The sequence below is a fragment of the Papio anubis genome, chromosome 5 (assembly GCF_008728515.1).
Source record: "Papio anubis isolate 15944 chromosome 5, Panubis1.0, whole genome shotgun sequence".
Taxonomy (NCBI): Eukaryota; Metazoa; Chordata; class Mammalia; order Primates; family Cercopithecidae; genus Papio; species Papio anubis.
In genome coordinates this window covers 37,709,740-37,727,234 of record NC_044980.1, presented here as the reverse complement: position 1 = coordinate 37,727,234, position 17,495 = coordinate 37,709,740, and the positions used below count along the sequence as shown (strand labels likewise).

At 40.6% G+C, this 17,495-nt stretch overlaps 1 protein-coding gene and 1 pseudogene across 8 annotated transcripts in view; one reads left to right on the top strand and one right to left on the bottom strand.

Moving 5' to 3' along the window:
- The window catches only part of OSMR (oncostatin M receptor), a 106,455-nt gene that overhangs the window by 39,971 nt on the left and 48,989 nt on the right, over positions 1–17,495 (bottom strand). For 5 of the 8 annotated variants that reach the window (XM_009208317.2, XM_009208318.4, XM_017959507.3 and 2 more), the window contains 2 exons: positions 2,683–2,825; positions 2,201–2,354 (listed from right to left, as the gene is read on the bottom strand). In XM_009208317.2, the coding sequence (XP_009206581.1) occupies positions 2,201–2,354; positions 2,683–2,825 (297 nt within the window). The remainder of the gene's footprint in view (positions 1–2,200; positions 2,355–2,682; positions 2,826–17,495) is intronic. The other 3 variants (XM_009208320.2, XM_003899599.5, XM_017959509.3) reach the window with 1 other exon arrangement.
- On the top strand, positions 9,930–11,044 carry LOC101009075 (annotated as a pseudogene).

Genomic DNA, 17,495 nt, shown 5'->3' with positions numbered 1-17,495 from the left:
AACACTTTATGCTTAAGTTAAAGGTGACTGTATGTTTTTAAATTTATTAAAGCAGATTTCAATTAGCTAAATAAGCCATTGGAGAAGCCAATATTAAATTTAAAACTTTATTGAAATACTCAGGGACAATATCTAAGCTCAATGCAAAATCTTCAGCTGGCTTATAAATTACTATTTATAACAAAAAAGTGCTACAATACAGTTAATAGCACTATATTTTATAAACAACATCGTTTGTACTATCATATCATTTAACTCAATGTCTGCTCACTATTATACTTACGCATGATTATAATACATATAAACATGGGAGTTTTCCAGCATTAAGCAAAGCGCGATCAGAAATAATAAAAAATTCCTATACGTTTACCTTCAGTAGATTCGTATCATTTTCTTGTCATCATCAAAAGCAAAGTTAAGTGTTTTCAAGATGCTGGATTATTACTGTAATCTAAAAGAAACTCTATTCTTGTGCCATCTTCCCTTTTTACATAATTTTAGTTATGTTGGAATAAATTTTAAAAAAAAACAGAAAACGTAAAGCAAAATAATAAAAATTCTTTTCTAAAACACACTGAGGAAAATGCAACATTCCTCTCAGGAACAGGGCCTTCCAGAACAAAGATTATTGAGGACCCTGTACCCCTAGGAAAAACTACTGGAGTCTCAATGGGCTTGAGGATGGGCAGGCACCACCAAGGAAGTGGGGAGGCCTGCAGAACTTGACTAATGACCATCCTCATGTGTGGATTCTGATTAGCTGTGCCCACCACCCCCAAATTAGAGTTACTGCTTTAAAATGGTCCTCCCAGAATGAAACAGAAAAAGTTCTGCCAGCTGCCATACACAAATAAGAATAATAATAAAATACATATGTATAATCCTTCCTTTGGCAGTAAAAATAGCCAGGACTTGAATCAACAAGATCCGGAGGTTGTAATAACACCAAGAGAGAGAACACACAGAACTGAGCTCTGGGTAAGGGTGGAGCTCTGGTGTCAGGCTGCCTGGACATAAGTCGCAGCTCAGTCAGTGCCTGGCTGGGCCAGTCAAATTACTTAATCTTTCTGTGCACTGATATCCTCCGGCACAAAATGAGGATAATAAGATGCATGTCGTCAGGATGAAAAGAGAGGAGCACAGAGGGCCCTTCAAGCTATGTATGGCTCACAGTAAATGTTAACTCCTATGATTTTTTTTTTTTTTTTTTTGAGATGGAGTCTTGCTCTATCACCCAGGCTGTAGTGCAGTGGCACGATCTCGGCTCACTGCAACCTCTGCCTCCCAGGTTCAAGCGATCTCCTGCCTCAGCCTCCTGAGTAGCTGGGATTAGAGGCACGTGCCACCACATCTCACTAATTTTTGTATTTTTAGTAGAGATGGGGTTTCACCATGTTGGTCAGGCTGGTCTTGAACTCCTGACTACGTACGTGATCTGCCCTCCTCGGCCTCCCAAAGTGCTGGGATTACAAGTGTGAGCCACACCTGGCCAACTCCTATGATTATTATGATGTCTGTACTGTCCAGTAACTTTGCAATCGGGGCAAATCTCTTCAGTTATGGGTACAAGTCGCCTCATCTGTAAAATGAGCAACAGTTATCTTTTATGACATTGAGTTGGTGGGAGATGGAAGCAGGATTGGGCCACTGAATCTCCTGAGGCCCATTTGAGTTCTGAGACATAGTTATTTAGCAGAAAAATTTTGCAATCAACACTGAGGAAACCCTGCCACAGAGCATGCTGGAGAGGGCACACAGTGTGCCATCACTGGGACAAATGACTCATAAATAACCATTAAGGTTCCAAATGTCATTAAATTTCAAATGTGGCCTGAAGTTGTTTAGGATGAGACCAATGCTTTCCTTGTCATTAACACTTCCATTTGTTCTCAGTCCTGAATTAAAGGTATATATTAATTTATATAGCTCCAGATCTACTGTGAAGGTTTAGAAATCATTTTGGAAAAATGAAAGGTAAGAGAGAAGATAGGCAGTATAAACAATACTATTGTCAACTGTCTGAGGTGGATGGCTTCCCACTCACTTCTCATTAGGCATCTAATCTAATTTTTTAAATGCTGCTCCACCTATGTTTAAATACTTTTTTCTTAGTTTTTGGTACAACCAAAATCTCTCAGGGAAACCAGCCTAACTCCTAAGACCTGCTTCTTTGGGTTAAATGCCAGAGGCCTGAACATACCAGCTTCAAGTGTGGTGAAGTTCTGACCACTCCATTCAGTCCATTTCCAGAAGTGGCTGGCATCAGCACAGCGTACTCGGGCCATATACTCTGTGGCAGGTTCCAGTTCACTTAAGAAGTACTCACCGTTCACGTTGATAGAAACATCGTACTGCTTGATCAAAAAAGAGAAGAAAGGAAAAAGGAGAAAAGAACAAGATAGAAGCATCGGTGAGTATATCCCAATTACAAAGGCGAACCAGGACACAGCAAATCCTGACCTGGAGGTCAGGATCGGTTCTTCTTTGGGGGGAAAAAAAATCTCCAAGGCCCATTTCCTAACCATAAAAGTCTACGATTAATTTCATGGACCTTTTCAAACAGATGACCCACACCATTTGAACCTACATAGAAATAAGAGTTTAAAGTGATTTTATTCATCAGTGTCTCTATTCAGGACAAAAAGGAATTTTTGAAAGTAGAAAATTAAGCAGGGTTCTTACTTGCATCATTTTTCCTTCACCATGGAGTTCAATCTGACACAAATATGTGAAATTATTCCTCATGGAGTGCACCTTCCAGGTCATGATGGCGTTTGTGGCATTTACATTTTCAAAGTTGACACTAAAAGGATTCATTAAATAAACTGTCAAAAAAAGAAAAAGAAAAAGAAACAAAGAAAAAAATTCAAGCATAGATCCAAAAAGACATTGGCAATAGTTTATTTCTTCATTCATTTGTTCAACAAGTATTTTTTTGTTCACTTTTGAGAACATGACAAACAAGAACTTACAGACAAGCTAGAATGAACCAACTACAGCCTTTCTCTCTCAGCAATTCTACTACACACATTGAACAAAATACAAAAAAGAAACTACTTGAGGACTCTTAAAATTAAACACAAGTAGGCAAACTGGGAAGGGGAGTCAAAACTTGGAGAAGGTGGCCCACAGGGGAGAATTGTAACAGAACTCAGAGTCTAACCAAAATAACATTAACAATGTCAAGGATATAATCCAAAATACATAGAATGTGCTAGGAATGCAACATCTTTAGATGAGAGGGGGACTGGCCAGAACAGCCCAGGCTCTGTTCCAGTCCTCCCTAGAAACAGGATGTCCTTTAACACTTTAGTGCAGCGAGTCATGTGTTGTCAGGATATAAAATCCAGGATGGATGCTTCTGAGGTCTCTCAGCTATGGTGAAGAACAAGTGAAGAACTCAGAGATAAGATTCTGTTTGCCCTGGGCAGCTCTCCGCAACCTTGTGGACCAGCAGCAATACATCCCAGGCTTGTGTTGTCCCTTGCTGCCCATCTGATGGTAATAAGTCCACTTCATGTAGCTTGTTGTGTATGAGTGTATTCTGTCAAACTGGATTCGGATAGTTGACAACCAGTGTACAGAGAGCACCTGCTTCACAAAACTGGCACAGCAAGCAGGATTCAATTTGACAGAACAATGGCTCATTGGTGAAGCAGAAGGGGCAATACCCTATCTCATACCTGGCCCATGGCGGAGACATCAGACCAGCTAGATGTTTTATGAGGAAGAAGCAGTGATAAGAGAGACACAGGCCACACATACACCCCGAGAATGTAGGTGAGGTGGCGCATGGATTGTGGCAGAGGAAAACAGCATGGAAACAGGGGAGCTTAGTGCACATATGTGATTGCTCCTTCCTGGGTATTTAGATGCATCTGAAGGCATCTGAGAGGGAATTAAAAAGAGGTCCTCTGATGGTCCTTGAGACATCTGAGAGGGAACCAGCATGTACAATGCAGGCTTTCACAGAGAAGGAGACTCAAGATCCAAAGGACACACGTAGACATAAGCAGTAAGCTCTCAAGCAACCTGGTTGGTGTGTTTGTTGGATAAAGGGACACTGCGGACCCAAATGGTGCAGTTGGGGTTGCGGCCAAAGTCTCTAGGTGCCTACCGAAGGCCACTGGCCTGATACTCTTGTTAAGAGAAAAGAGAAAAAGAAGAAAATTTAGACTTTTCTGGGGTTCTTGGATCCTGGAGCCCACATGACAATATTTCCTTGTTCTTTTAGGTGAAAAATTAAACTGGCAACATTGGGAGGTTTTCGGACAAACATAGTGACCCCCAAGATGCTTATCTGGTTGTGGGCAGGGCCCATTGGGCCACTTCAGGTGCCAGTAACTATGGTTCCTACCACTCAGTGCATCACAGGCATTGGCATTTTGGCTGCTTGGGGCACAGAAGGCCACCTCCATCTGAAGGGGTATGTTCCCCCAACACAGCTAAGAATTTGAGCCATCGCAGTGGGGCATATCCACTTCTGCCTGCCACCTAAGCTCCCCAAGTTCCAATGGCTTATTCAACAAAAGTACTACTATTATACATACTGAGTGGAGAATAGGACAGTACTTGTTAATCGAGTTAACCCGCAAAAGCCACAACCATGCACAAAAGTCAACACAACCTTACACACAAAATGTACTTCTACAAGGACATCTGTCCAGCAACTGGATTATATGTTATATACATTATAAACCACCCTCCCACAATATAACAGCCCAGTTTGGCTGGTCACAAAAGGCTCCCCAGGGCATGGAGACTAACCATGGACTATCACAGGCTAAATGCCAAGGCCACTTAAGCTGAACACCAAAGAAGAATCCCTGATATAGCCAAACAAAAGTGTTGCCCCTTGTGGCATCCTCTAATAAAAATGAGACCCAGCAGCTGGTAGGTCTCTTTGAGTACTGGAGACCACATATACCCAACCTGAGTGTCCTTTTGCTCTCCTTAGTCAAGCTGACCGGCAAACCCACCAATTTTAAATGAAGTCCTTTGCAACAACAGGCCTTGGAAGCCCTTCAGCAAGTTGTGGTCCAGGCACTGCTTTTAGAACCCTTAATCCCTGTTAGCTCAATAAAATTACAGATGTCTAAAACCTCCATGCATGCTGATTGGAGTCTCTGGAAAGAAAAAATCACCACCGGGATGTACCAGCCTCTCACATTTTGGATACAAAAGTTGCTTGAAGCAGCCCCCAGATACACCCCTTTTAAACAGCAACTCCTTGCTTGCTACTAGGCACTAGTCTCTGGACACTGAGCATCTTATGGCCAGAGCACCACACATGACACTACAACATGAAATGCCCATTCTTACTTGGGTTCATGCAAACTCCACCAATCAAATTAGACAGGCTCAACAGAGCTCAATTATTAAATGAAACTGGCACATTTAACATCATGTCCACCCAGGCCCCACGGGACCAGTAGGTTCCATGAACAAAGGGCTAGCTAACGAAAAGTGACCAAGTAACCTGTTGAGGATGTTTTGGCTCCTCCTATGGATTAAAAAATATGCCTACCAATAGTCTGGCATGGTTTACTAACAGTTCTGCCAAACTAAAAGCAGATGGGTTTCATTGGGCTGCCACCACCATCTGGCCAATAGACAGCCAACTTTTGACAGAGACTGGACATGGACATTCTATCCAATAGGCCAAATTACATGCAGTGGCAATGGCCATGCCAGCCACCTTTCTCACCATATCTTGCTGTATTTTCACAGACTCATGGGCCATTGCCAATAGCCTAGCCACGTTGTCAGAAGAAAAACAACTGAGTGACTGGACTGATTAAGGAATCCCCTGTGTGGGACAAGAATTATGGCAAGAGCTTGCAACATAAAAGTTGTCAGAATCAAAATGGGGTCGTTTATGTTAAAAACCAAAATCCTGAAAAATGAAGCCAGGTAAGGTCATACAGGAAGGGCTCTCTTACACCAATACCTGAAAACAAAACTACCCTGAAACAACCTGTAAAAGCCACAACCATGCACAAAGGTCAACACAACCTTATACAAAAAAATACTTCTACAAGGATATCTGTCCAGCAACAGGATTATCCAACCTCACACTGACACCACCCTTGTTATTGATCCTTGTAGTCAAAAATAATTATCTGAAAACATTATGTAATCCTTCTCATTTTTTCTTTAAAAACCTTTGTCTCTGTTTACCTTCCTAAGTGTACACATAGTCTTCTATGGCACATGTATTCCCATTGCAATGCCTATTCCTGAATAAATATCATTTTCTTTTAGAGTCTCCCTCTCTGTTATTTAGATTGGCATACTGGTATCTCAGAAGCAAGACTAAGATGGCTAAAGAAAAGGCTCCATTGATTGTCCCACCTGCGGGATCACCAGATTTAACAATTATATGAAAAAAGCACTTTCATAAGACTGAAAAATCAAGTAGGCACTCACAGTACCTGGCTTCCACATCGTATCACTGGAAGAGGCATTGAAAAGGTGAAGAAAGATAATTCTTAAATCACTGATGCCACCCCTCCCCTATTCCCTGGCAGCAGCCCTGTGTCATGGACAGAACCTCTGTGCACTTAGGACAGGGAGAGCTCAGTGACTGAGAGACTTTGCATGGAATTCAGTGCTGCCCAGTCACTGGCAAAGCAAGCAAAACTGGGTTGAACTCAGCTGATGTCCGCCTACAGAGGGAGCACTCAGATGAGCCCTAGCCAGACAGGCATCACCCATCCCAGCAGTCAGAACCCAGTGGTTCTGTCAAGGCTCACCACTGTAGGCTAAAGTGCTCTGAGGCCCTAAATAAACTAGAAAGTCAGTCTAGGCAACAAGAACTGCAGTTCTTAGGTGAATCATAGTGTTGAGCCAGGCTTAGAGCAAGCAGACTTCGGGGAAAGATGACCTACTGAGACACTAGCTGGGAAGGCTAAGGGAGTGTTTGTGCCACCCCTGCTCCAACCCCAGGCAGCACAGCTCGTGGCTCCAAAAGAAACCCTTTCCTTCCACATGAGGAGAGGAGAGCGAGGAGTCAAGAGGACTTTGTCTTGCATCTCGGATACCAGCTCATCCAAAGTAGGACAGGGCACCAGTCAGAGTCATGAGGCCCCCACTCCGGGCCCTATCTCTCAGATGACATTTCTGAAGACACACCCTGGGCCAGAAGAGAACCTGTTGCCTTGAAGGGAAGTACCCCATCCAAGCAGGACCCGTAACCTGCTGACTAAAGAGCCCTTGGGCGCTGAATAACCAGGAGCAATACCCAGGTAGTACACCATGGGCCTTGGGTGAAACTCTGAGACTTGCTGGCTTCAGGTGAGACCCACTATCATGCCTACAGTGAGAGACACCCTCTGCCTGAGAAAAGTAAAAGGGATTTTGTCTTGCACCTTAGGTACCAATTGGACACAGGGGAGTAGAGCACCAAGTGGGCTCTTGGGGTCTCTGATTCCAGGCCTTGGCTCTTGGCTGGCATTTCTGGATCTGACCTGGTGCACAGAGGAGCCCACTGCCCTAAAAGGCGAATCCCAGACCTGGCAGCATTCACCACAAGCTGACTAAAGAGTCCTTGGGCCTTAGGCCAGGCGCGGTGGCTCACGCCTATAATCCTAGCACTTTGGGAGGCCAAGGGGGTAGATCATGAGGTTGGGAGTTCAAGACCAGCCTGGCCAACATGGTGAAAGCCCGTCTCTACTAGAAATACAAAAATTAGCCAGGCATGGTGGCAGGTGCCTGCAATTCCAGCTATCCAGGAGGCTGAGGCAGAGAATTGCTTGAACCTGGGAGGCAGAGGTTGCAGTGAGCCAAAATCACACCACTGCACTCCAGCCTGGGAGACAGAGCGAGTGAGACTCTGTCTCCAAAAAAAAAAAAAAAAAAAAAAAAAAAATTATATAAATAGAAACAAGAAAAAGTTAAAAAGTAGAGAGACAAAGTTAAAGGGTATAGTTTTTATTAGTTTTCTTTTTGCCTGTTTGTTTAATGTAAGCAGTATTATGTTATCAGCTTAAAATAATGAGTTATAAGGTAGTATTTGCAAGCCTCATGGTAACCTCAAATTTAAAAAAATATATATGTATAATGAATATGCAACAAGGAAAAAGCAGAAAATTAAATCATACCACCAGAGAAAATCACCTGCACTAAAAGAAAGACATGAAGAAAAGAAAGAAGAAAGAGAAGAACAGAAAACAACCAGAAAACAAAATTTAAAAGGGCCAGAGTAAGACCTTACTTATCAATAATATTGAATGTAAATGGACTAAACTTTCCAATCAAAAGACAGAGAGTGGCTGAATGGATTTAAAAACAAAAGACCCAATGATCTGTTGCCTATGAGAAACACACTTAACCTATAAAGGCATGTATAGACTGAAGATAAAGGGATAGAAAAAGATATTCCATGGCAATGGAAACAAAAAAAACCCAGGAGTATCTTTACTTATGCAAGACAAAATAGATTTCAAGACAAAACCTACAAGGAGACACAAAGTAGGTCATTATGTAATGATAAAGGGGTCAATTCAGCAAGAGGATATGACGATTAGAAATATATACACAACCAACACTGGAGCAGCCAGATATACAGAGAAATATCAGAGCTACAGAGAATGATAGACCCTAATACAACAGCTGCAGACTTTAACACCCCATTTTCAGCATTCGACTGATCTTCCAGACAGAAAATCAACAAAGAAATATCTGATTTTATCTTCACTATAGAACAAATGGGCCTAATAGATATTTACAGAAATATTTTGTACAACGGCGAGAGAATACACATTCTTCTCCTCAGCACATTCATCACTCTCAAGGACAGATTATATGTTAGGTCATAAAACAAGTCTCAAACAGTTTTAAAAATTGAAATAATAGTAGGCATCTTCTCTGATCATAATGGAATAAAACTAGAAATCAATAACAAGAGGAATTCTGGAAACTATAAACTACATAGAAATTAAACAATACACTCCCAAATCAAGAAATTAAGAAGGAAACTGAAGACATTCTTGAAACAAATGATAATAGAAACACAATGCACCAAAACCCATAGGATGCAGCAAAAACAGTGCCAAGAAGGAAGTTTATAGCTATAAGTGCCCACATCAAAACAGAAGAAAAACTTCAAATACACAACCTAATACAGAACTAGAAAAGCAAGAGCAAACCAAACCTAAAGTTAGTAGAATAAATAATAAAGATCAGAGATGAAATAAATGAAATTGAAATGAGGAAAACAATACAAAAGACCAACAAAAGTGGGTTCTTTGAAAAGATAAACAAAATTGACAAACCATTAGCCAGACCAAGAAAAAAAAAAGAGAGAAGACCCAAATAAATAAAATCAGAGATAAGAAGGGAGATATCACAACTGATATTGCAGAAATTCAAAACATCATTAGAGGCTACTATGAGCAACTATATGGCAATAAATTGGAAAATCTAGAAGAAACAGAAAAATTCCTAGACACATAAATCTAACGATATTGAACTGTGAGGAAATCCAAAACCTGAACAGATTCAATAACAAGTAACAAATTTGAACTTGTAATAAAAAGTCTCTCAGCAAAGAAAAGCCTGGGACCCAGTGGCTTTACTGCTAAACTCTACCAAACATTTAAAGAAGAGCTAATACCAATTCTACTCAAACTACTCTGAAAAACAGAGGAGGAGGGAATATTTCCAAAATCATTCTACTAGGCCAGTATTACCCTGACACCAAAACCAGAGACAGATAAAAAGATGAAAACTACAGGCCAATATCACTGATGAATATTGATACAAAAATCCTCAACAAAATACTCCCAAACCAAATTCAACTACATGCCAAAAAGATCACTCATCATGACCAAGTAGGATTTATCCCAGGGATGCAAACATATGCAAATCAATAAATGCGTTACATCATATCAACAGAATGAAGGACAAAAACCATATTATCCGTCTCTGAGCAGCCACTGAAGGGGAAGGAACTGCGGGGGTGTGTGTGTATGTGTGTGTGTATGTATGTGCGCACATGCGTGCATGTGTGTGCATGCACTAGTGTGTGGACAAGGAGGTGGGGGCAGCTGAGTTAGAGTCCCAACTCTTGGACTCCATTTGCTACTCTCTTCTTTCTCCCCCACACCTATCTGGTGGTAGTGGGCGTTTATATTTGCGTTCCTTTTCATTCATTTCTAAATCTCTTAAAAGTTTTGGGTTGGGGGTATTGGGAAAGGCAGGAAAGGGAAAAGAAGGAGAGTAGTAGCTGAAGAGGAAGAGGAGGACATGGAGATGAAGAAGATTAGCCTGGAGTTAGGGAACAGAGCCCCAGAGGAAGTGACAGAGTTAGTCCTTGATAACTGCCTGTGTGTCAATGGGGAAATTGAAGGTCTGAAAGATACTTTTAAAGAACTAGAATTTCTGAGTATGGCTAATGTGGAACTAAGTTCACTGGCCCAGCTTCCCAGCTTAAATAAACTCCGAAAATGGGAGCTTAGTGACAATATAATTTCTGGAGGCTTGGAAGTCCTGGCAGAGAAATGCCCACATCTTACCTACCTCAATCTGAGTGGAAACAAAATAAAAGATCTCAGTACAGTAGAAGCTCTGCAAAATCTTAAAAACTTGAAAAGTCTTGACCTGTTTAACCGTGAGATCACAAACCTGGAAGATTATAAAGTACTTTTGAACTGCTGCAGCAAATCACATATTAGATGGATTTGATCAGGAGGATAATGAAGCACCGGACTCTGAAGAGGAGGATGACGAGGATGGAGATGAAGATGATGCAGAGGAAGAGGAAAATGAAGCTGGTCCACTGGAAGGATATGAGGAAGAGGAGGAAGAAGAGGAAGAGAAGGATGAAGATGAGGATGAGGATGAAGATGAAGATGAAGCAGGTTCAGAGTTGGGAGAGGGAGAAGAGGAAGTGGGCCTCTAATACTTAATGAAAGAAGAAATTCAGAATGAAGAAGATGATGATGACTATGTTGAAGAAGGGGAAGAAGAGGAAGAAAAAGGTCTTTGAGGGGAGAAGAGGAAATGAGATGCTGAGGATGATGGAAAGGAAGAAGATGACTAGATCATTCTAAGACCAGATTCTCTAATGTTTCTGCGTGTGCAATAAAGTGATCATATCTTTGTTTCTTCATGTACAATAGCTATCCCTACTGAAGATAATGTGTAACTTTTTATAGGAAAAGTGTGGTTTTACTATTTTTGCCTTATCATTCCAAATAAGAACTAGTCTGTTAATGATCATATTGTATGTAGAGAAGAATTTTCATTGACTCCCATTGTGGAATTTCCTAGCAATTTCTTTAGACTTAATTTTCTAAATTCAAGCTTACTGTATTAGTCATTTTTAGCCCATAATTAAAACATGATCACTTAAAAAAAAAGATCATTTCAATTGATGCTAAAAAAGCATTTGATGAAATTCAACATCCCTTTCATGATAAAAGTACTAAAATAACTGGGTATAGAAGGAACATATGTCAACACAATAAAAGTAATATATGACAGACCCATAGCTAGTATCATACTGAATGCGGAAAAACTGAAATCCTATCCTCAAAGATTGGGAACAGGACAAAGATGTCCACTTTCCCCACTGTTACTTGACATAGTACTAGAAGTCCTTGCTAGAGCAATCAGACAAGATAAAGAAGGGAAGGGCATCCAAATTGGAAAGGAAGAAGTCACATTTTCCTTGTTTGCAGATGATATTATCTTATATTTGTTAAAACTTAAAGACTTCACCAATAAACTATTAGAACTGATAAACAAATTCAGTAAAGCTGCAGGATTCAGAATCAATATACAAATATCAGTAGCATTCCTATATGCCAACAGCAAAAAATCTGAAAAAGAAATCAAGAAAGTAATCCCATTTACAACAGCTACAAATAAAATTAAATACCTAGGACTTAACTTAACCAAAGCAGTGAAGTATCTCTACAATGAAAACTACAAAATATTGATGAAAGAAACTGAAGAAGACTCAAAAAAGGAAACATATTCTATGTTCACGGATTGGAAGAATCAATATTGTTAAAATATCCATTCTACTCAAAGCAATCTACATAGTTACAGCAATCCATATCAAAATACCAAAGATATTCCTTACAAAAATAGAAAAAACAATCCTAAAATTTATATGGAACCACAAAAGACCCAGAATTGCCAAAGCTATCCTAAATAAAAAGAACTAAACTGCAGGAATCACATTAGCTGACTACAAATTATACTATAGAGCTATAGTAACCAAAACAGTATGGTAATGGCATAAAAACAGATACATAGACCAGTAGAACAGACTACAGAACCCCAAATAAATCCATACATCTATAGTAAACTCATTTTTTACAAAGGTGGCAAAACACATACATTGGGGAGAGGACAATCTCTTCAATAAATAGTGCTGGGAAAACTGGATATCCATATGCAGAAAAATCAAACTAGACATCTATTTCTAACCACATACAAAAATCAAATCAAAATGGGTTAAAGACTTAAATTTAAGACCTTAAACTATGAAACTACTACAAGAAAACACTGGGGAAACTCTCTAAGACACTGGAATAATTTATGCAAGTAAAATCCATTGAGTAATACCCAACAACCACAGGCAACCAAAGCAAAAATGGACAAATAGAATCTCACCAAGTTAAAAACCTTCTGCACAACAAAGGAAACAATCAACCAAGTGAAGAGACAAACAACAGAATGGAAATAAATTTTTTCCAAACTATCCATCTGATAAGGGATTAAGTAACTAGAATACATAAGAAGCTCAAACAACTCTATAGGAAAAAAAAAACTAATAATCTGATCTTAAAATGGTCAAAAGATCTGAATAGACATTTCTCAAAAGGAGAAATACAATTTGCAAACAGGCATATGAAAAAGTGCTCAACATCATGGATCATTAGAGAAATACAAATCAAAACTACAATCTAGCCAGGTCTGTCAATCCTGTTTATCCTTTCAAGAAACCAGTGTTTGGTTTCATTGAGCCTTTGTATGGGTTTTGGGGTCTCAGTTTCATTCAGTTCTGCTCAATTTTAGTTATTCACTTTCTTCTCTAGCTTTGGGGTCAGTTTGTTCTTGTTTTTCTAGTTTCTCTAGGTGTTATATGAGATCATTAATTTGAGATCTTTCTAACTTCTTGATGCAGGCATTTAGCATTATAAACTTTATTCTTTACAGTGCTTTTGCTGCATCACAGAGATTTTAGTATGTTATGTCTCAGTTTTTGTTTATTTCCAAAATTTTTTTATTTCTTCCTTCGTTTTGTTGTTTACCCAAAAGTTTTGATTTTTTTGCATTTATTGAGACTTGATTTATGGCCGAGCATCTGGCTAATTTTGGAGTATGTTCTGTGTGCAGATGAGAAGAATGTATATTCTGTGGTTGATGGGTGTTCTGTAGATGTCTATTAAGCCCAATTTGTACAGTGTTGAATATAAGTCCAGAATTTGTTAGTTTTATCCCTCGATGATCTAACGCTGTCAGTGTGGTGTTGAAATTCCCCCACTATTTTTGTGTGGTTGTGTGGTTATTATCTAAGTCTCTTTGTAAGTCATAAAATAGGAAGTACTTGTTTTATGAATCTGGGTGCTTCCATTTGGGTACATATATATTTAGAGTCAACAGTCTTCTTACTGAATTGAGCCCTTTATCATTATGTAGTGTCTGTTTTTTGTTGTTGTTGTTTTTGTTTTTGTCTCTTTTAACTATTGTTGGTTTAAAGTCTGTTTTACCTGATATAAGAATAGTGACCCTTACTATTTATGGTTTTCCATTTTTATGACAGATCTTTCTCCAACCCTTTACTTTAAGCCTATGGATGTCATTACATGTAAGATGGATCTCTTGAACATAGCAGACAGATGGGTCTTGTTTTTGTTTTTGTTTTTTTCTTTTTAATTCAACTTGCCACTGTGCCTTTTAAGTGGGGGTGTTAAGACTGCTTACATTCCAGATTAATATATATATAGGAGGTTTTGATCCTATTGTGAAGCTGTTAGCTGGTTGACTTGTAGTTTCTATTCTGTGGTTCCTTTATAGGGTCTATGGGATAGATACTTAAGTGTGATTTTGTGGTAACAGGTATTGTTCTTTTGTTTCCACATTTAGAACTTCCTTAAAGATTTCTTGTAAGGTTGATCTAATGGTAACAAATTCCCTTAGCAATGCCTATCTGAAAAAAGATTTTACTTTACCTTATTTTATTTTATTTTACCTTCACGTATGAAGCTCAATTTGGACATGAAATTGTTGGTTGGAATGTCTTTTCTTCGAGAATGCTGAAAATAGACCCCCAATCTCTTCTGGCTTGAAAGGTTTCTACTGAGAAGTCTACTGTTAGCCTGATGGGGGTTTCTTTGTAGATGACCTGACCTTTTCCTCTAGCTGTATTTAAGACTTTTTCTTTAGTGCTGGCCTTAAACAATCTGGTGACTATATGCCATATTGATGTTCATTTTGTGTAGAACCTAGCAGGTGTTCTCTGGATTTCTTGTATCTGGGTGTCTACCTCTCTAGCAAGATTACAGAGATTTTATTCTATTATTCCCTCAAATTTGTTTCCCAGATGGATTACTTTTTCTCCTACTCTCTCAAGAATGCCAATAATTTGTATGTTTAGTGGCTTTACATAATGCCATATTTCTTAAAGACTTTGTTCATTTTTAAAAATTATCTTTTCTTTATTTTTGTCTGACTAGGTTAGTTTGAAAAAACATTCTTCAAGCTCTGAAATTCTTTCTTCTGCTTTGTTCAGTCTATTAACAAAGCTTTAAATTGTATTTTGAAATTCCTTAAGTGAGTTTTTCAGTTCCAGTAGTTCTAATTGATTTCTTTTTAAGATGTTTATCTGTTTCTTCATTTCCTGGACTGATTTAGAAGTTTCTTCATGTTGATTTTCAACTTTGTCTTGGATCTCTGAGCTTCCTTACAATTGATGCCTTAAATTCATTATCTGTCATTTCTGAGTTTCCATTTTGGTTCAGGAGCCAGAGAGATCCTTTGATGTTGTTCAGCATTTCGATTTTCATGATGCCAGAATGCTTTTTCCTTCTCATCTGGAGAGGGTAAGGTCTTTTGGCTTTGCACCTATAGCCCTACAGCCCTACGTACTTCTGTCAGCAGGTTTCATTGTGGGCTGTATGGCTTGGACTACAGGCCAGTAGATGGCACTTGCGGGTAAGTGCCAGCTGCTACACAAGCAGGTGGGTAAATATCCTGTCTATGTTTACTGTGAAGTGTTCTGTTTTTGCAGGTGAAGGCCAGGACAGTGGAGTGCCCAGTTCCCTGGGGTTCCTGTTCTACAGAGGTAGGGTGACAAATGTGGGCAGAGCTGGAGCCCCCTGGCTTGCCCACAAATACCCCAATGGTGAGCACAGGCACTAGCCCTGGCAAGGGTGGCTAGGATAAGCTCCTGTAAACGCACTTAGGTCTCTGCAGGGATGGGGGGTAAATGGCTTCACCAGCTCCCCATCCTAGATAGGCAGGAACTTGAGCTGTTTCCCTGTCACTCCCCTGTTGCAGGACTTGTGACTCCTAGTTCAGGTGTACCTTGTAGTCTATCTGCAGTCCACAATGTGGTTGAAAGCCATGGGAAATGTCTGTTTTGTGACTCTGTGGGAGTGATTTCACAGCATAATCTCGTTACTCAACCCAATACAGATAGCTTTATGGCTTGTCTGTTCTCGGATGTGCCAGTACTACTGCTTCTTGTATGGGGCGACTCCACTCTTGGGCCCACGCGAGTGGATGTTGGTTGCAGCGGTATTGGCTAGTTCAATCAGCCCAATCTCAGGCCCCAGGGAAAGTGGTTGGAGTGAGGTAGGTATTTCCACAGTTCCAGGCCGCTAGCCAAAGGGAATATCCCAGGCCAGTGGGGGCTGGGTTTTCAGAAGGGCTCTGGGCCACAGCTGAAATGTTCAGGTAGTGGCAGGGAAGCTAGGCTGTGGGCCCTTCACTGGGGAGGGCAGCATTTCTCAGCTGAAGCAATGAAGACACATGGCTCTGGGGTGCGTGACATGCTCCTACTTCCTCCCACCCAACCGATGCTGGACTTCACTTTTGGGGGCACACAAGGGTGCCACACCTTGTTTACTGCCTCGGGAGTTTTGCCCCAGAGGAACTCAGAGCCGTGACTGTCCACAGTGTTCAGGTGGGGGTGTGGCTATTGTGCTGGAGCCCAAGCCATGAGCCTTGCCTGGAGAAGGGAGGCAGGGGTGGCGGATCGTGTGATCTGCAGTCTGGGTGCTTCCTGGAGGAACACAGAGCCACACTACCCACAGTGTTCAGGCAGGGGTGCAGTTGCTGCACTAGAAGCCCAAACCAATGAGCCTCAGTGAGGAGCAGTGGGGCAGTCTGGCCACTCCCCAGCACCCAGGCAATGGCCTCTATTGGGGTTACAGCAGCTTGTACCAGGCTGCTCAGGGATCCAAGGCCTGTGGAGCTCCATGTGGGCTTGAGTAGTACCTCTCTAAAGACTCCAGGCAGCTCTCTGTTAGTCCAGAGGCCTGGGGCAGGGGCATGTGGGTTCTCATGTGCCCAGGATTACAAAGGTCCATGGTGTAAGTGTGGATTCCCCAAAAACTCTCACTTGTTCACCCTTTCCCCATGTTAAGGAGCCTCCCCTGGCTCCACACCAGTCCCCGTAGGAGCTGCCTGGCTTTGCTCATCTCTGTTCTCCATGGGGCCTGCTGCCTCCTTTGTGAATCCTGATGTGACGTCTTAGACAATGTACTTGAAGAGCTAGTATTTACAGACCACTTTGTTTCCTCTCTGTGAGAGCAGTGCACACTAGCTGCTTCTAGTCAGTCCTCTTCAACTAGAAACAAGGCCATCTTAAGAAAGGACCTTGCATCCTTCCTGATTTCTACAAAATCAGAGTGCTGTTTGGTCTGCACACCTGATTTAATATTCTGTTTGCTCTGCACATCTGAGTTACAATTTTTGCAAGTACTCTGATCTTGGTTTCATTTTGATTTGGTTATGTGTATCTGTAAACAAGTTGGCTCTTTTTCTCTTGCTTGATTTTCAATGTCTTCTGAGAACAAAAATATTGTAAATGGTGGCCAGGCAATGGCCAATTAAAATCCACTAAGGTGGCTACTCACCTTCTAAAATACTGGTCTAAACTCCTGACATTCCCTGACAGGATTTATAGGATTTATTTGGTCTGGAGAGATTAATAGCAAATAGAATGGGATTCCCCAGTATTCAGGCATACCAAGTATTCTGGTTGGCTACATGACTTTTCCTCATGAACACTTTTCAGTCAATGGTCATCTTAAGAATCATTCAATGTCCCCAGACTTGTTTTTCTCAGTACCAAATTAAGAAACTACAACTATAGAATTTTTTTAAATGCTGGTATATAGAGGCTCCCAACTTCTTTATCTGTTTTTTTTTTTTTCTCTTCTTCCTCTCTGCTTACTCTGAATCTATTGACTTTTTCACTTGAATTAGGATATTCTACTGTTACTAATTTCAAAAGCCAAGTAGAAGTTTTC